This window comes from Asterias amurensis, chromosome 14 (genome assembly GCF_032118995.1).
Source record: "Asterias amurensis chromosome 14, ASM3211899v1".
Classification (NCBI taxonomy): Eukaryota; Metazoa; Echinodermata; class Asteroidea; order Forcipulatida; family Asteriidae; genus Asterias; species Asterias amurensis.
The window spans coordinates 15,621,325-15,642,084 of record NC_092661.1 but is presented as its reverse complement, the minus strand read 5'-3'; the positions used below and the strand labels follow the sequence as shown (position 1 = coordinate 15,642,084).

The following is a 20,760-nucleotide window of genomic DNA, read 5'->3' as shown; positions in this document are numbered from 1 at the left end:
TTAGTACTAGAACGCACAAGCACGAGCAAAAATTCTCAGCTGACCCGTAAAAATAAAACAGTTGACGTAAGTAAGCGCAAAATTCCCTGCTTCTGTAAGCGCTGAATTTTGTCCGAAAATAAAGCAAAGCCATGACATTGTGGGCCCAGTCCAAATTGTGTCTCCCCCACCCCCTGCTTTAATCACACCTGGTGCCTTCCAGTACATTGGAGTTACGGTTGATAAGCCATGATTAAAACGAAGAACTTCTGCGCGGAGATGCAGCTAACACAATTAGCACACACCTCTTTTGAGCGGGTCTTATTGTTTCCATGGCAACTGCGATTCAACGCAACAATGAATACAAACGCGGTTGGATTTTAATGTCTCGGTGACATATAGAGAGTGAGTTTTGTTTGCTGATCTAATTTCGACTGACACATGGAGTGAGGTTGGTTTTTTTCCAAACCCACTTTATGGTGCATTTGTGCACGCAAACAGCATAACAAACTCATGTTAAATACATTATGAAAACTTATGTTTACTAGAACAAAAAGGTGCTGCATCAAAGGTGAAAATGGGAAACAGGGTGCAAGGAATCGTACTTGACAAGGGCAGCACAATCATACATGTAGGAGGTGGGGGGAGTGGTGGTGGATGAGTGGGGGCGAATCGAGGGGTTGGAGGGCAAGGGATAGAAGAATTAGAACAGCAATGGAATGAAAAACAGCAATGGAATGTAAACTAGTTTAATTAACATCAGTTACATGTACATGTATGTAAACAAACATAAATTTGTGTGTACATTTATATGAATTGTAAATTTTCAACTGTTTGAATAAAAATGCAACAAACTCAATAATAGTGCAAAGAACACAAAGGGTGACAAACTCTTATCTAAAAAAACATTGTGAACACTGCCTATAATACTTGGGGGAAAAAGGTGCTGCCTCAAAAGAGGAAAATAAAACATGGTACCAGCAATCATATGAAAACTTAAAAAAAAATTACGTCAGTTCAATCTATTTCTTGTCTTTCCTTTTCTAAAAGTAAAAAATATTTTTGGACTGTCATTCTGATTGATGTTTTCACTGGAGCAATTAATAAATAAAATCAAATTATAAAATGAAAAGGAAACGTGAGGAATAAAAGAAGGCAGTGCATTATCAAAAACAATAAATAAATGGTGCCTTGCTTCTGTTACATTGTAGATAGTTGTACATACAGTGTATAAAATAAACATGAACTGGTGGTTTGGTGGGGATTGTGAGGGTTGAGCATTAGGCCGTCTCCGAACTGGTGGTTGCATTTACGCATACACGACTTTTGCTGTTGTTCTTAAAGAGGCCCTAAATTTCAACACATGATCCCGCAAATAATCTAGCTCTATACCCTAGCTGTGGCTGCCAACTCGAAAACAGCCTTATGACTTTGCTTTCATTCTCTCATAAACCTTTTTAAAAATTTCTAAATGTTCTAACTTTTCTACTCTGCGTGACAGTGACAATGGGGAATGCAGGATGCTCCCACGTGGTCGACATGTACGTAGGCATGCCTCTACTTCCCCGTTTGCCTTCGTTGACATTGATCCTTTTTTTTCTTCTTCTTTTCTATCGAACAAGCCGGTAGATTGGGCAACAACAATTACAATTGATTGTAAACCCAAGCCTAATCTTTCCTAATGCTCCTAAGAGGATTCACTCGGCTGCGTATCAATTTGACGAGAAGCCGGTCAAGTCAATAACCATTCCGTCTACGCGTCCTTCTACTCCACTTAATTAACTTCGCTTATAACGATGTAAATAATTGTGAACGAACCCCCTATGGATACAAAAAAACAACCAGACAATGAGAAATGAAAACATGCGTGCCGAACAACAACAAAAAAACTAATAATAAAACAATGAAAATACACAAGAAAATCAAACACACAGGAACGGATGAATGGTAAACCTTACCTTGCTCGTCTTCTGTGATTACGGAAGCAGGGCGAGACAAAGAGATAGAAAATGAAAATGATGGAATGAGATTGATCAAGGCAGATGAAAGACAGGGGCGTATGGAATGGGAAACGACAAGAATAAACACACATCTCGTAGATTTGTGTCCCGAAACAATTTGAAACACCAGGGCTTGAATTTAGGGGGGAAAAACCACAAGACGACAGGGATATCTCAACAGGCCTGATACTTCACCGAGGCACACAGGCGATTGCCTTCATGCCCCACTGTCTTTGCATTGGTGCCCTTGAAATGATCCAGTGGAAATTTACAATTTCATCATAGGGTGCCCTTTACCAAGGAGAAAATGCCTTGGTGCCCCTGCCCTTTCAAAAACAAAGCATACAGGCCGGTCTCAAAGAGATATTCGCATGGTGTGACCACAAACCTCTCTTAGTTACTTGTTATTTTATGCATTTAATTTTGTTGAGATACACCAAGTGAGAAGACTATAGTCTTTGACAATTACCAATAAAGTTACACAAATAAAAAAAATATAGGAATTAAAATATAAGCCAGATGTTGCTTCGATTAAAACAAACAAGAGAAAGTTGTTTTGATTTCTGTTGTTTTTTACACCACCATAAAATTGATACCTTTCTGATGGACATATCAACTCTGAAATATGCTGGTACAGTTTTTCCCACCAGAGTATTCATTAAAAACTGCTTCATGATGCCTTAAAGGCACTGGACACCTTTGGTAATTGTCAAAAGACCAATATTCTCATTTGGTGTTTCTAAACATCTGCATAAAATAAAACTATGGAAATTTGAACTCAGATGGTTGTTGAAGTGGCGAGAGAATAAGGGAAGAAAAAACACCCTTGTCGCATAAGTTGTGTGGGTTTTCAGATGCCTTTAATTTCAGACCTCAGATGAGGTCTCTTATAATTCAAATATTTTAGTGAGAAATTCCTTTTTTCTCAAAAACTATGTTACTTCAGAGGGATCCGTTTCTCACAATGTTTTTTACTATGAACAGCTCTCCATTGCTCGTTACCAAGTAAGTTTTTATGCTAAAAATTATTTTAAGTAAAAACTAATTGCCGCTACATGTAGTGTCCAGTGCCTTTAACAAACGCTGATCATAAAAAAGAAGTAATATAATCTATTGTACAAAAAAATGTGGGAAATTTTACAGTTGACGATATTCAATGCAATAACTCCCACTTGCACTTTACAGGGACAAGTTGCCTTTGGAGTACGAAAGTAGGGCTATAATTTATGTGTTTGCTGTGAATTTTTTACGAGTATGGTTGAAAACATATTTTTTTAATAGAATATAATGATCTAATGGATGTCAAGTTTGCATCGAGATAATTTACAGTTGATGATATTCAATGCAATAACTCCAACTAAAATTAAAGGGACACGTTTCCTTCGTATTTGGCAGTTTTGGCAAAAAAAAGTGTTTGTTATGAATTTTCTGAGTATGATTGAACATTTGTTTTTACAATAGAATATAGATGTTAACTTTGCATCGAGGGATAAAGATTATATACAAATTTTGGTTTTACACACTGATGTGTGTTAGCACTCTAAACTCAGTACTTTCCCGAGTTCTGAGAAAACAAATTACAGGCATTTATATATGATCCACATAAATATCCCTAAAAATTGTGTGTGGTCTTCCTTTTACTTTGTAAAATAACACAGTCTACCAATTTCTTTTTTTTTTAATTGTTTCAATTTCAGTTTTGTAAACATCTTTCAAAACAGCCCCAGATGTGAAGGCACGCAGTGTGTCCCATAATATCAAACACAGCATAAAAATTATGTCAACATTTTCTTTTCTTCTTTGTTTTCCTTTTTTGGTGGTATTAAATATTTTGTTTTTAATAAGGGCACCAGTGAGCAAAAACAATGGGATTTAAAGACCAGCACAAGTGTATAACTTCTGTGCATAAACACAATAAAGTTATATATCATGAATAAGCCTTTTTGACGGTACATGGCGGACAGGATCGGAGTGTATTGCTTTGGGTGTATACCATAGAGCTATATACGTACACACAAATTTACCCAAACATGTTGTGGCATTGTGGCCGCAATATCTCAAAAAAGCTTATAGAATTGCTGTCAATTATATCACTTTTCATGAACAGAATAGCCATTCAAGTCGAACTGTTACTACCACATGGCCATTTATCAATCAATCTGAAGTGTTTTTTTTTTTTACTTATTTCATTCTTTTTGGGGGAAAAAAAAACAAGTTGAAAAAAGACTACTTTTAATTTCTGAAATGTCGATGAAATATGCTCACATTATAAGCCCTTTTTCCATTTTGTCTTCCTTCCATATCATTGCAGTTGCTATTTGGAGTAATCACTATGGAAAGTTAGTAACTAGATCAACCTAAAAACTTAGTCTATTGTTAGATTCAACCTTCAACTCTCAGAAAGTGCCCCTCTGTCTACTCCCCCCCCCCCCCCATTTCGAGGAAGATTGTACTGAAAAACAACCACAGTCAACTACAATTGGTTGTTGAGTTTTTAATTGGAAATTATGATGGTTTACGGAGGACAAGGGGAGAACAATAAAGCAATGCAGGTCAGCACTTATCATATTCATAAATCACTTAAATTCATTCAATGGAATGTCAAGCCCCTCAATAAAACCACTTATTTGATAACTGAGTTTGGCTTAGACTAGCAATAAAGGCACCAGGACTAGAAAGAGTTTTATTGAGAATGTTTTCACTTTTTTTCCAGGGCATCCTTCATTGTTCTCGAATAATGGTGACATTTTTAAACAAACCCTGTTATTTGCGAAATATTGGCGATGGAAATAGAAGAAGAATAAAAATCGGTTTTAACACGTGCCCTTACGTGAATAAAACCCAACCTAAACAACAACAATTATGCCATCCCCCTAAAAATTTATAACAATGAAAACAAAACCTGCATATTTTTGTGTATTAAATTTCCCTCACACGATCACGCATCACAGCAAGGCAATCTTGTGCATTGTTCAAATTCTTACTGCCTTACATAAAGCAGTTCTTCAAGCACCTTGCAAGGCAGGATCTAAAAAAATATCCATTTATATTAAATACTTTTTGGATCTTTTACAAACTGCAACTCTTTTGTTTACCACTTCATTTTTGTGTAAAATAAAAGGCTCACCACGCCTCTGAATAATATTATTTTTCAGAACATTGCAAGGCTTCCGGAGTTATCTTTTTTGTTAAAACAATAATGTCTAAGGTTTGTCACAAATGCAAATCCCTAGCATTTGCTGTACTCTGTTTTGAAAACACTGAATTAGCGCTGCCACTAGGCGACTGAACAAAATGGACAAAAACACTCTAATTGAATATCTCAAAGTTATTGATTAAACAAAATAATGAGCAAGCCTGCCTCCATGCCCCACTGTCATTGCCTTGGTGCCCTTGAAATGCTCAAGTAGAAAGTTATAATTTCTTCATAGGGTACCCTTTACCGAGGAGAAAATGCCTTGGTGCCCTTGCCCTTTCAAAATTGAAGCATACAGGCCTGGAGGACTATGAAGTTAGGCAATCCAAAATGAAATTTCTAAGGCCAAACTAAAAATGCACATAAAAAATACAACGCCATTAAATTCTTTAATATTCCCGGTTAATGAAAACACTGAAACACATCACTACAACTCATCGTGTCTTGTTTTAGTGCTGCAGTTTTATTGATTTTTTTTCTTCAAATGTCCTTGGCGATGAAGATTTGAGATGAGAGTTAACTTGTTGCCTGGTTACTAATGAGACAAAAACACTGCATGGATGTCGTTACAAATTATACGGCTTGTAGGTATATAAATTACCTTTAAACACTATCAAAGGAATACCGAAGGCCACTGAGCTCTCTCTGAGTAATAGACTGTTCTAAGTTTAATGAGCAAGGCTTGATGGTGACAAATGTTTCATGTAGCTCAGTTAAGATGCGCGCATCATTGAGCTATTGTCCTTGAGTCATTCCCTTATGCAAACTTGTTTATGTATAGTATGACTGCTTATAGGCACAACGGCTTCCCTTTTACAATGACACGCCTTACATCTAGCTTTAAATGTTATTGACTCGCTAACTTGCTTAGCGTAATTGATTAATTGAAATGAGTTACTAGACATAATGTAAACGATACGCCTCCACAGTCAGAATACAATTGTTGCACACTGTAACGAGGGTCCATTGGGTTTTAGCGCACCCATAACCCAGTGGAGGGGGGAGGGGGTGGCGCCCCCAAGCAAAGCATCCAAAAACAGCTCAGCAAAAATAAAACTTTCATGATGCAAGATATTTTTGCACAACAGCTCCCTCCATGAGGACAATGACCCAAGCTATACTAGTGAATGATAGACAACACACAAACAACGTGGGGCCCAATTATAGCTTACCGCGCAATTCTGCGCCATATAGCCCATAAGACCTATAATAAAATGTACAATCATGTACATGTACAGTACAGGTCATTGTAAGCGCAGAATTCCACGGTGGGAAGCACCATAAAATTCTGCGGTGCACAATTTATTTGTTTTGCACTACGAAATTGCCACTGTCGTAGTACTATTGAATGCGAAATTTGTTTTTTTTTCAAAATCGATCCAGTAAAGGGAATCCTTAAAAAAAAAAATGAGGATTGAGGATGGCAATTCTCTTGTGCAAAGAAACAAAAAATAGCGCCCTGAACTCAATGAGGGGGGCCAACTGGTTACCAATGAAAACAACACTGCATGGTTCACATCAACTTGACATGTACGATGATGAATTTGACCACTGGCTCACTAACGGCAAGGCACGTACACTATGAATTATTGATACAATACAATGAGTACTCAATGGGTTTACTAATGAAATGATAACAACAATTCTACCCGACCCATGAACAATGATTGTGTTTAACACTAAAAAATAATAATCAGAACCCAATATTATAAAGCTGTTAAGCAGAAAATACTGCTTAGAAAATTGTTTACAGCATTGGACACACTTTACATACACGTACAGGACACACACAATGATACTAATGAGTCACTTTATATTGCATGGGTCTTACACGTACGTGAGGACAAGACAAAAGACTTTCCACATCTAAGTGTCGCCCAACTACTTTAAGAGAAGAGCCCTGCATTTCATTTAGTCTGATTAATGTCATTTGTTATGGTGGAAGAGATAATACTGCTAGAAATGGTAATTCTTGAAATAAGAAAAAACTTATTCCAAGAACCTTTTCTTGTGTCACACCCAAAAAACTTGTTACCAGAAAATCGCACAATGATTTTTTCCTTCAAAAACATGTACACATAAACTCACTAAGTGTTGTCCAGCTAATTTAAGAAGATGCACTTCATTTAGTCTGTATATTGTCTGTTGTTATGATGGCAGAGGTCACTGCTAGTGTATTCTTGAAATAAGAAAGGACTTATTCCAAGAACCTGTTTTCCTTCAAAAACATGTAAGTAGCGTTATAACCTTCGAAAGACTGCATGTACAATGTATGCAGATTCTGCTAGGGTTGAAGCGTATAAGGCCACTAACTTTTTAGATGTTGCATACTGAACATGTATCTACAGAATTGCGTCTGGTAGATTGCTGCTTCATTATCAAGCTTTAACAAGAAGTCATCAGCCAAAAGCCAATCAAATCAGACACGTAATTGTACATCTGGAGTTTTGAATTTACATGTCATTAAAGAAGATTCACCTGTCGTTTCATATACTACCCCTGCCAGGGGAAAAACAACTTATGTTAGGACACTGACTATACCTTCATGCTCTTTGGGGATTATTGCATGCATGACTGGGGGAATACAAATCAAATAATACACAACACCTTCTATTAGGGTGTTAAAGTTTTCTGAAGTAAAGAAAAAACAAAAACAAAGATGCATATCATTTTCTTGGTTGCATCTTCGCACTGTTCTAGAAAGTATTTCACTTACAATAATAATTGAATGCATGTCTGTTTTGAGACATAGCACTTTGAAATTTAGGGCAAAACTCAAAACCTTTCCAACTTCAATTCAGTTAGTGTAGACTAGATGAACTGGAACCACTTTCCGCAAAACTCTGCACTTATGGTCCTAAGAACAACACACTTTACAGAGGACGATAAGTGCAGAATTCTCTGATTGTAAGTGCCATGAAACTTGGCCCTGTACAGACATTCCCTCTTCCCTTTGTTTTAGGATATTTTGTCTCCTACACGCCATATTAGGTGGACATTTTACCTGATAGCCAAAGCGGCCCTAGTTTGAAATCAACTCCCGCAGCCCATGTTAGTTTACCAAATGGGTGTTCACAGATTGAAACGGTGAATTTGATGTATTTTGTGAAAGAGTAACAAACAACCCGGTCATGCCAGTAACCTCGTCTTTTTACATGTTTTAGTGCATTTACTCAATTAGTGTCCTTGTTTTATCTGTTAAATCTTCTCTTCAGAAAGCTTTGTAATTTGTATTAACACTGTCATGCAAAAAATACGCAAGGAATTACATGTAATAGGACCCATCACCGCTTGAAACCATCTGGAAAAGAGAGAAAAAAGTAGTATAAAAGTTAAACGGGTTGCACCCAGGCACAGTCCCCAAAACCTCTGTCGAAATCCACGATACCAAATTTTGTTTAGGGTTATTAGGTTTATTTAGGATAGTTTGATCAACTATATAAAAAATATAAAATAAATAGGCCTAAAGATACAAATTGACACCAACAAAATATGAAAATAACATTATAACAGTCCCCTAGGTAGTCTCCCAACTTCTGAAATATACTCCGAGGCAGTAGAATTAAACAGTAAGACAAGTTCTCAAGAACGTATCTTCCCAGCGAAGTAAATTACACTTGTATGGTGTTACCCATGGTGTTACACAAACTGTAAACATTATGCTAATACTCTTCATGGTCAACTGGTTTTTGAATGGTCAGTCGGGTAACAAGAAACAAAAATAATTTTTTTTTTAGGGCGGTAGGTTAAGGGTACAAGTCGATCAACTTCAAGTCACTACCTAGTGACGAATTTGGGAGGATTTGTGAAGCTAAGAATTTGTAAAGTTTCCATGAGGCTGTAACAGAAAAACAGAAACAGTGTCCGCACAGAAATACATCCATTCCTTTACATGGTCGGGTATACAATAGTTTTCCTTGTTCTTTCAAGTGAAAGGTGAATTGCTTCATTCTCCATGCACTGCCTACAACGCATACTTTACGAACTTACAAAAGCTCCTTTGAATTCCGTTTTTGCAGGGACATAATTTACGTACGTCCACACAATGGGTCAACAATTTATCAGTTTATCACTAATTCGACAGGGATTCATAATGGCTTTTGCACCTTTCATTTTTTTACGACGACGAAACTGCATCAAGGTCCCTGTGAACAATACATGCTGTGTAGTGATGTTGACCAGTTGTTGACATCGCGTAATTCATTATATATTCATAAATCTGTACAATAAAAAAAAAACATGGCGCCCAAAGTCACTCATAACATCTCAAATTTCATTTCGGGAGGAGTGGGGGTTGGGGGTTGGAAGACAGACAAATCCATTTTTTCTAGAATACTATCGTTGATAGTCATTGCTAGTTTCGAAAGTGATACAAAGAACGTACATGTACGGTAGGATTTCAGCTTTTTAATCAGCTCACTAGTGTGGCTCATGTAATAGACATTTGTAGGTTGTAATGTTATTGTCAACTGGAGCAATTTGAAAAATGATTTCAAAGGTCAAAATTTCATCACTGTATGCAGGCCTGTATGCTTTATCTTTGAAGCACAACTTAGACATTTTCTCCTTGGTACAGGTATGAAAGGGCACCCTATTAGGAAACTGGTAAATTTCTGCTGTAGTATTTCAAGAGCATCAAGGCCTTGAGGCATTGAAGTACTAAAGTATCAGGTCCAGGCCTGATACTTCACAGAGGCAACGGAGGCAATTGCCTCCGTTGCCCCTTGTCATTGCCTTGGTGCCCTTGAAATGCTCCAGTAGAAATTTACAATTTCTTCATAGGGTGCCCTTTTCCACAGAGAAATTGCCTTGGTGGCCTTGCCCTTTCAAAAACGAAGCATACAGCCCTGCAGGTCTGTGTATGTATTGTGTGTGACATACAAGTACATTTACAAAACTTTGTTTAGCACAAACGTACTGTTTGTAAGTAAATATTTCATGTAAAATATGAAAAAAAATATGGGTCGTTTTGGAGAAACAAGCTTCACCGTTCAATACAGCCTTATGTTGGGCTCTGCAAACAAAAAACAACTAGTGGTGCTTTTTAACTCTTCAACAGTTTTTAGAAGCAGAGACTTTACATCTAGACAACTCCAAACTTAACATCTGCAGCCCTAAACTTCATGTCTACATGGCAACCTCAAAACTGCACATCTCCAGCCCAAAACTCAAACGTACGTATGTACAGCCCAAGGCTGAACACGAAAGCGGCGAAGCCCAAAAACATTACATCTACATACATGTCCAGGCGTGATACATGCACATGTACTTCACAGAGGCAACGCAGGTAATTATCTCTATCAGTCTATGCCCCATGGTCATCTTTGGGACGGTGCCCTTGAAATGCTCCAATAGAAATTTACAGTTTCCTCATACATAGGGTGCCCTTTATTAAGGAGAAGATGCCTTGGTGCCCTCGCCCTTTCAAAAACAAAGCAGTACATGTAGGCGTGTTCTACAACTCAAACCTTCACATCTACACAGCCAAGACTGCATGCACATCTACAGCCCCCAGACAGATGCAGGTCTAATAATTGGCCTACATGCACCCTGGTTATTGCCTTGATGCCCTTGAAATGCTCAAGTAGAAATTTTCATTTTCCTTGTCATAGGGAGCCCTTTACCAAGAAGAAAATGCCTTGGTGCCCTTGCCCTTTCAAAGGACGAGGCATACAGGCATGCAGATGTACAGCCGTAAATATCCAACCTACACTACACATCCTTGAAGGAACACATTGCCTTGGATCAGGTGAGTTGGTCTAAGAAAAGCGTTTGAAACCATTTGTTATAAACCGATATTTGGTTAGAAATATGTTTCAAAAGTAGAATATAATGATCCACACAACCATGCCTCGAAATTGCCTGGTTTTCCTTTTACTTTGCGAACTAACACTGTCGGCCATTTTATGGCGTGCCGTGTTAGTTCACGACGTACAAGGAAAACCATGCAATTAAGAGGCATATTTGTGTGGATCATTTTATTCTTATTTTGAAACATCTTTCTAACCATATATGCATTTTATAACAAACAGTTTCAAACGCTTTTCATGAGACCAACTCGACCGATCCAAGGCAACATGCACCCCAACAGCTCCATTCTCTAGTGTGGATTAAGACTGTCAAGGTGTCAACCATCACATGTTGTAATACATGCAGTACTATCTTGATAGACGATAGATAGAGCAAGGAAAAAAAAAACTAGTGTCACAGTGACATTGATATCACACTCAGATGCCTCAAGAGATAAATTATAATATATAAATATTATAAAAGAAAATGCATCCCGTGTTATATTGCTTGCTTTACTGTTAATCAAGCGTGTTGTAAGAAACACACAAATAATCCCATAAATAATGCCATCACCCGGCCATGTATATATACATCATAGTCACACATGAAGTCAACTGTGAATTTTAATAACAACATGAGGCCTCTACATATCCACTGGGCCGTGACGGTAGAAAGAGGTAATCAGTCAATTGGTTCAGAATCTGGTGAGCTTTTTCAGTATGTAGCATTAACATTTCATATTTGTTGCTGTTTTTCTATTTCATTTTGATATGCAACAAAGACCAAAAATTGCAAAATGAAGTATAAAACTTTACAAACCCAGCAGAACAGGTTCTACTTGTTTTGCATAGTTTTCTTGATAACTGTTAACAACCCAAAGATAAAAAGAAAAGAAAAAAAGAACAACGAAAAGGCCAACACACAGACAACGAACTGGAAGCGATTTACAGTTAGGTATCTTGCTCAAGGGCACAGGTGAACACCTGGATTCGAACCTCAGACTCTGATGGCGTGGCCTAACCACTAAAACTTGAGTCTTCTGGTGCAGGAGACTAAAAGTCATGATCGTCCACCAACAAAGGGCAATTTAAAAGGAGACAAAAGCTTTCAAAGCCTCCTTTCAGATTCTGACAAATACACTGCTGAAAGCCTGGATAAAGATATCATGAATGTACCCTGGTACCTTAGGTGATGTGCTGATTTGTGGAAAACATTCATGTGTTCTGACACGCTTCGTCAGAATGTTAAATGATTGTACAAACTGGCTTCTTTTCATTGGAAAATCTTTTGAAAGGGTACTAAGGCAAGATCAGGGGCAACAGACATGACAGAGGCCATGGCCAGGCCCTTGAATTCCATCTTTTAAGGGGTAAGACTGTTTCATTTTGCAAAGAGTACTTCCATTTGAAAATCTTTTGAAAGGGCACCAAGGCCAATACATGGGGGCAACTGAGGCCATGACCTTCATTGCCTGCTAGAGCAAGGCCTGCTTTTGTGGGTACGGACAGACATGGCATGTCGAGATCGTCTGGGAGAAGTAGTGCATGAAATTAAGTGTGGTCTGATTAGTAGCTGTAGCGATACACCTGAGTGCACTGGACATTAATGTTCACATCAATAACTTGCTTGGGTGACATCCGTGTAGTATACACATCATGAATGTTTATGAGTGCAATGGTGCGAATATGTTCATGAGTTGAAAGATGGAATGTTCTATTCAACGAGGCGGAGCCGAGTTGAATGGAACATTCCAGCTTTCAACGAATGAACATATTCGCACCATTGCACTCATAAACATTCATTATTTGTTTTATATAACATCCAAGTAGATCTTTGCCATTTTGATTGAAAGATACAACTTTCAAAACAAACAAAGCGTAGGCCTACAATTTTTAATTGTAGAAGCCGAATGCTAGTAATTTTACATAATATGCCTTGCAGTAACACTGCTGCGTTACCAAAGACACGTGCACGCAGTGATGTTTTTTTTACTCAGCTTTTTCGTTCCATCCGAAAAGTACCATTGCACGCTGGCAGCGTGCAATGGTACATTTCGGATGGAACGAAAAAGCACGGTGAGTGACTCAGCGTGCAATGGTACTTTTATTTGCTATCACGTGACGGACAATCCTCCAATCAAATGGCAAGGATCTGCTTGGGTGTTATATAAACACTCCTAATAACCAACTTAACACTCATTTTAAGAAGGAGGTGAAAACTGTAACTGGCAGGCTGTTCAATTTGGGGTATACGTTTCATTATTAATGGTGTTTTTTCTTTATTTATTTTCTTGCAACTTCGATGACCAACTGAGTACAAATTTTCACAGATTTGTTATTTTATGTTGGGATACACTAGGTGAGAATACTGGTCTTTGACAATTACCAAAGGTGTCCAGTGCCTTTAAGAAGGAGGTGGAAAATATTACTAGCAGGCCAGCTAGCGTTCAATTTGGAGTATGTTTCACTATTAAAAGTACACGAACAGCTGAATGAAATTTTGAGTGTGCTCCTTATGCATGTAACTGTATACTTTAAAGGAACACGTTGCCTTGGATCGGTCGAGTTGGTCTTTGAAAAGCGTGTGGAACCATTTGTTATGGAATTCGAATGGTTAGAAAGATATTTGAAAAGTAGAATATAATGATCCACACAAGTATGACTCGAAATTGCACGGCTTTCATTTTAAGAAACACGGTCGGCCATTTTGTGGAGTCAAGCGAAGAAACACAGTCGGCCATTTTGTGGAGTCAAATAAAATGGCCGACCGTGTTTCTTCGTACAAAACATAAAAAGAAAAGAACAACACAAAGCAGACAATATAGATCATGCTTTCCTTGAGACAAAGAATCTAAAGGTGATGCAAATCAACGAGACTGATTTGCATGTGTTAGAATCGGTAGCGGGGTCACACTCTCATACATGTATGCGCATACACAAACGCATCGTGGTGTTTCCCCTATCCACCGGAGTTCATCCCGACTGTCACTGTTCCCCCTAGGGGGGTCTAAGAAGTAGTTTAATAATCAACCCAGGGGCCATTTAGTCTCAGGAAGAAATAAAAGAATAACTTTCTTTGCTGGTCAACAGTACTGGAATTGTGCATATTTGCCCTGATTTTTCACAACTTTTTGTTCTTCTAAAAAAAGAGGGTGAGAAAGAGCAGCTAGACATTAGTAGCTCATTCCATTTGAACTTAATTATTCAGCAGACTGATACAGTTCATTAATTAGGATATTTTTTGCAAGGCTGCGTCAAACGTAATTGGATCAAAGAAGGAAAGGTAGGGCCTACAAGGAAGACGGAATTACCGCTCACAATTCTTTTTTCCATAACTGTTAAGGGACTGCTTGAGACACAGCAAAAGAAAACACTTCTGTTAATCTACCTAGGAGTTACTTTTAAACGTAATGCATGTTGCCTGCAAGATACATGTACATGTACAGATGTACCTCATTTGAAAGGTCACTAAAAGTCTGAAAACTCTGCGTCAATTGTTTTATCAACTTAACTGGTATTGATTGGTAAGATTGCACTGGGCATTGATGTTGTTCTTCTTCCTCTGTTTTTCTTTCATAAGCAGGGTCCAATTCACAAACATAGTCCTAAATTAAGACTATAAGTCCCAGGACTCGTTAGAGCTATTACAAACTTAGGGCTAGTTTTAAGTGAGGACGAATGAATAACTCATACTAACTCAATCACTTATCCTTACTCTAGACATGGAGGAAAACAAAATTCTTCCCCCATGCTCTAGATAAGACTAGTCTTTCTCTTTGTGAAATCCACACCCCCACACTGGCAAACTGGGCATTTTAAAACAACAATAACAGTATGGCAACAAATCCACTCCTTTATGACCTTTAACCTACATTATCTGACAAAGATGAAGTGGGCAAGAAATAGTGCCCTGGGGAGCCACTTAATATTTCATAGCACAAGACACTGATTATCTCATCAGCATGATTTGGTGAAGAACAACTGGCGAGGTAACGGGCGCCAGGTACAAAATACTGGCGCCAGATGAAATGGCGAATGGAATAACATTTTTAAAGTTATGCACCTGGAATTGATGGTGTGCAAAGTTAACCCCTGAAACAAAGAATATGAGATCAGAGCTCTAAGTTGACACCAAATGTATCCTCCACCAAAAAATAATCCTTTATTTACAGAAGAAAGGAACTCATCACCTGATGTACAATGTACCTTCACCAAATATGTACTCATGCATGAAACAAAAATGTGGAAATAATTTGACTAATGTTTGCCGTTAAAGGAACACGTTGCCTTGGATCGGACGAGTTGGTCAAAACAAAAGCGTTTGTGACCGTTTTTTATAAAATGCATATGGTTGGAAAGATGTTTTAAAAGTAGAATACAATGATCCACACAAGTTTGCCTCGAAATTACGTGGTTTTCCTTCTACTGTGCGAACTAACATGGTCAGCCATTTATGGGAGTCAAAATTTTGACCCCCATAAATGGCCGACGTGTTAGTCGACGAGGTAAAAGGAAAACCACGCAATTTCGAGGCATGTTTGTGTGGATCATTGTATTCTACTTTTACAACATCTTTCTACCCATATGCATTTTATAACAAACGCTTTTCAAAGACCAACTCGACCGATCCAAGGCAACGTGTTCCTTTAACTTGATGTGCCTTCACCAAGTATGCAATACTGATGCATTTGAGACAACATTACGGTAGGATTTGAAGATAAGTTTCGCCTACAGTTCACCTGTACGAAGTTTGCCATTAACCAAATGTGCCTTCACCAAGTATGTATAACTCATGCATTTATAAACCTGAAGAGGGGGGAATGAGTAAGGAGGTTGGGTGGCACAAGATTTAGACTACACTGTTTGCCGTTGAAGCATGGCGGTTACCTTATGGTTGAAGAAACAAAGAACTTCTTCAGATAATGCTTCCGTATTACCGAATCACATTTATTTAAGAACGGCATGTGAGAAACTCTGGAACTAAAAAACTTTTGTTTTTTCCTGATAAAAAAGGGTTCTCTCTTTAGCAATCATTATGCTCAGGTTTTAAGATTTAAAAGCCGTCGCGCATTTCACAATTGTTGTGGTCGAGATTTACACAAATGTTTCGGGGGAGGGGTCATGTTTATGTATGAAGGGGTCATGGAGTATTACTTAAGACACATTTGGAAACAGTGGAAGATCGACAACCTGAGAGCATCTTACTAGCCGATCATGAAAACCTCAATTAAAACCCAAAACTCCCTAGGTCGAACCCTGGTACCATTGTGCAATCCACATTCATTCAGAACTGTGTATGCGTTAATCGCCGTCTCTTACATACATGTAACTACGCAAAAGTTTTCCAAACACCATGTGATACAGCAACTGTCTGGATAGTCTAAGGATTTCAAATTGAAGTGTTTGAACTTGTGATCTCAGCAGGTCATTGTACCAGATTTTATTCGAATCTAACTTGCAAATGACTTGTTGTCCACAACCTCTGGCTTGTGAAATAGCCCCCCATCCCCCCTCCCCCCACCCCTGCATGTAACAGCGTGATCTATCTTAAGAGAAAACTCTGAAATCGCGATATAGTATTACGAAAAATAAAAAGTTAAGTCTGGTTCAAACTTCCTGCGATGTGATACCTAGAGAATGTTGGCATCATAGGACTGTTTTCAGAGCCAATATTTCTCAGGAGATGAGCACTACTCAACTGTTACGAATTATTTGTTGCAAATTTGTGACGTCAAAATTCGCATTTGCATTCCAAGGAAGTATGAACGGGGCTTTATAAACAAAAAAGTTTCATATGGACATGATGGATAGAAAAAAAGGGACTGTGATGATCCCCAGGATAATTGATTTGAATTAAACATGTGTACAAATTTGTGAAGTCGATAATGAACGTTGCTATAGAAGTATCTAGGGTCTCATGAATGTTAAAAAAGGTTAGGTGAAACCATTAATGTTTCATTAGGGAATGCCACACGTGGGTTAATTGTCAAACAACGGCAAACAGTGTATAAATCAATAGGAGTGAACGACATGGATAGTTGGGGAAGGGGGAATAGAGTGGGAATGAGAATGAGTGGAAAAGGGAACAATGTTTTAATGTAGTTAAACGAAAATGATATTGAATTTTTGCTTACTCGCTGTGAATGCCGGGTGAGAATGGAATAAAATAATGATAAAAAGATGGGAAGGAAAATAATGACAAATTATTAATGCATGAAAGTAGGGTACATTTGAAGGGTCTGTAGCCAACAAAGGGAACAAAATACGATGCCATGGAGTTGTGTTCAATAGTTGTTATATAATAATTTCCAATCATGCCCAATGCAACAAGAAGAAACAAGTTCTGCCTGTTTCTGTTTTTCATCATGTCTTTGGATGGACATTGACAAAGGAGTGACCAAACCTTTTTTCCCAGCAAAAATGCAGGAAAACAAATAAGAAAAAAAAGTAACCTTTTCAAACTATTTTGCCCCCAAAAGTCTGTTGTTCTAGTAAGAAGAGTCATCTCAGTGTGGACACTTTTATTGTGAGGCTAGATTGGGTTTTTGCATAATTTTCCTCCATGGTTGCATTCAGCAGGTACATGTAAGGTGAAATGCCTGTAGGGGTTTGGATTAATTAGCTTCCCCCCTGGGACTTGTAGGAGTCTTAAAGTCCAGTGTGTGTGGGCACATGGGGGCTGTGAATCATGCTGAAGAGGGTGCTGTGGAGAAATGTAGGTTAGAAAATTGTGAATAAAATGTGAAACTTTATAACCCAATCTCTGAAATGGCACCGTGCGAAGCTATTTTTATGGAAAGTTTGACGAACGCTTACACACAATGTATGATGTGCAAAAGTATAACGTATGCACTGCATACTCTACACTTTTACATAGACCTGGGGCCGATTTCACAAAGCAATAAATTCATTGAATGACAAAATCGTTGGATTACCATAGTGATTTGTATTGTGACATCACACTTTACTTAGCAACTACGATCGATTTGCAGTTGAGATCAATCTTAACTCTTTGTGAAACCGGCTCCCTAATCCTTCACAAAGACGACAGAGACAATTGTTTTGACTCCCCTGGTAATTTTCTGAGTGCCTCTTGGAATGTGTTCCAGTGCAAATTCAAATATCCACCATAGAGGTGCTATTTACCATGGGAATAATGCCTTGCCCTCACAGGAACAAGTACTGTACGCCAGTCAGCCACAGTACACGTCATAGGCCAAGTTTCTGCTTACCCATGGAGGTGCTACATGTATTTACCATGGGAATATGCCTTGCCCTCACAGGAACAAGTACTGTACGCCAGTCAGCCACAGTACACGTCATAGGCCAAGTTTCTGCCTACACAGAAAAGGTGGCTTAAAAAATTTCTACAAAGCAAAACATGTCAAGACACCAGTCACAGATTGTATTTAGAATAGTTTTTTGCCTGGTACATCTAACTATATTTGGGTAAGCTTAATTTTCTTCTGCTTAGTTCCTTTTTTTCCCCTTTTTTTTTGAAAGAGCTGATCACAGAAACAAAAAGTAGCTAAGCACAACGACAATATGCTTACTCAGAATAATGCAAAGACCATCTACAATGTATGACCGGTATTCTGTTATTTTTGCATAGCTTAGAGTTGTTTTAAAGGGAAGGTGCACGTTTGGTAATTGTCAAAGACCAGTGTTCTCACTTGGTGTATCCCATCATCATAACCATAAAATAACAAGCCTGAGAAAAATTTGGGCTCAATCGGTCGTCGAAGTTGCAAGAAAATGATGAAAGAAAAACACCCTTGTTGGACGAATTTGTGTGCTTTCAGATAGGAATAACAGACTTCTAGCTAGAAGTCTTTTATTATTTTAGTGAGAAATTACCTCTTTCTCAAAAACTACATTACTTCAGAGGGAGTCGTTTCCCACAATGTTTTATACTATCAACAGCTCTCCAATGCTCGTTACCAAGTCAGTTTTTAAGTTAATATTTATTTTGAGTAATTACCAAACGTGTACCTTCCTTTTAAAGGCAATATTTTCTGCACAGTACATAGCTCTCGGGCCCTGCTCACATGTATCTGCTTTGACTTGTTAATCAGGGCCCAATTTCATAGAGCTGCTTAAGCAAAACATTTGGTATAGGCAAAAATTCCTTGCTTAGTAAAGTCAGATTATCGGCCAAGACCCCACTCAATTGTTATGCTAAATAAACAACAGCTAAATAACAGTCACAAGCAATGTATATGGCATGAAATTTTGGCCAGTAACATGTGTAAAAAAAGCCAGCTATTTTCGTGCTTAAGCAGATTTTTTGCTTAAGCAGATTTTTTGCTTAAGCAGCTCTATGAAATTGGCCCCTGTTAATCCACACATGATCCGCAGTACACACTTTTGATCACCTGTAACCACTGGACATCTTTGGTTGCATAGTAATCGAAGACCAACTCGATGCCTATGGTCAACAAAATTGGTATCAATATCCGATATCTTTTGATACCACATCAAATAAAACTTATCAATCCAAGATGAGTGAGAACTACCAGATCCTAAACAACTATTTGGCCACCCTACATCCTGAAAACAACTGTGATATGCTTATCATTGTTATTGACTCTTTGCTTAATGCATACCTTTGACGCTTAGCGACGTATGTATGATTCAAATCATTTATCGTAACAGTACAATAAACATTGTACCATGACCTTTGGTAGTACATACAGCACAATAATGAGCACATTCTTGGGCTCAAGTTTAAAGGGGAAACTTCTAAAGACCACAGAGCTTTTAAAGCTCTCAAAAGATATACTGCATATTGTTTTGGTAAGACCAGAATTGAAAAGAGAAACCACTCGTGTCGGGCCTGAAATTACAAAAAAGCCAGGGGTCGATTTCACTAAGAGTTAGGACTCGTCTTATCTCGAGTTATGCTACAGTGCAGGATTAGGACTCGTCCCAAGTCCTAAGATAAGTCTTGAGTAAGGAAGAGTTTTGTGAAATTGACAGCATGGCCACTAATAAACTGGTTTTGGTCTTGGCGCCCCTTCAAAGTTTCACAAAAACTTTTGAATTATCAAAGAAAGTTCCCTTTGCAAAATTAAAAATGACATTGCGCAAACAAAGATGAAATTCCAGGCCCGACTTGTCTATGAATGCATAATATGTTCAAAAATTTATATCTGTGAGAATTTGTTTCAAAAGATGATAGTATGTAAAAACAGGCTTGATACACATGTACTTCTCGGAGGCAACAAAGGCGATTACCTCCATGGCCCTCTGGTTAAACTTTATGCCCTAAAAATGCTCCTGTAGAAATTAACAATTTCCTCATAAGGTGCCTTTTACCAAGGAGCAGGAAAAGAACTGATGCCCCTGCCCTTTCAAAACGAAGCATACATACATGTATGTGGATACTTGCTTGATACAAAGAGCTGAGTTGCCTGCAATCGTTAGGAAACAAAGAGCTGAATGATTGAGTCCGTTAAACGATGCAATCAATCTGTGCACTAGGGAATTCATCCATGTAATCAAGCAACCAATTTGTTTCAAATTCATCAACATTAAATGCATAGTTCATAATTCTGTGGTTCATGCACAAATGTATGCATAGTGCTGCAAAGAACTTAATCAAAAATGGCAGACGTAATCTACGACCAATTGGTACTTGTGTATGTTAAATTCACCGTAAAAAGACAGAGTAATTCAACATGTGTATCCACTGCTTAAATGGTTTTTAAAGATGAGACAAAACTGCCGTCTGATGAGAAGAATCAGAAATTAAAAACTGAGTTTCAGAGAGAGTACTTGGACAAATTGCTTTAGA

At 38.0% G+C, this 20,760-nt stretch overlaps 1 protein-coding gene across 8 annotated transcripts in view; it reads right to left on the bottom strand.

The window, feature by feature from the left end:
- The window catches only part of LOC139946774 (synaptotagmin-like protein 4), an 84,414-nt gene that overhangs the window by 41,048 nt on the left and 22,606 nt on the right, over nucleotides 1–20,760 (bottom strand). For 7 of the 8 annotated variants that reach the window (XM_071944465.1, XM_071944466.1, XM_071944467.1 and 4 more), the window contains exon 3: nucleotides 1,938–1,949. The exons of the other annotated variant lie outside the window; for it this stretch is intronic. In XM_071944465.1, the coding sequence (XP_071800566.1) occupies nucleotides 1,938–1,949 (12 nt within the window). The remainder of the gene's footprint in view (nucleotides 1–1,937; nucleotides 1,950–20,760) is intronic. 8 annotated transcript variants of the gene reach the window in all.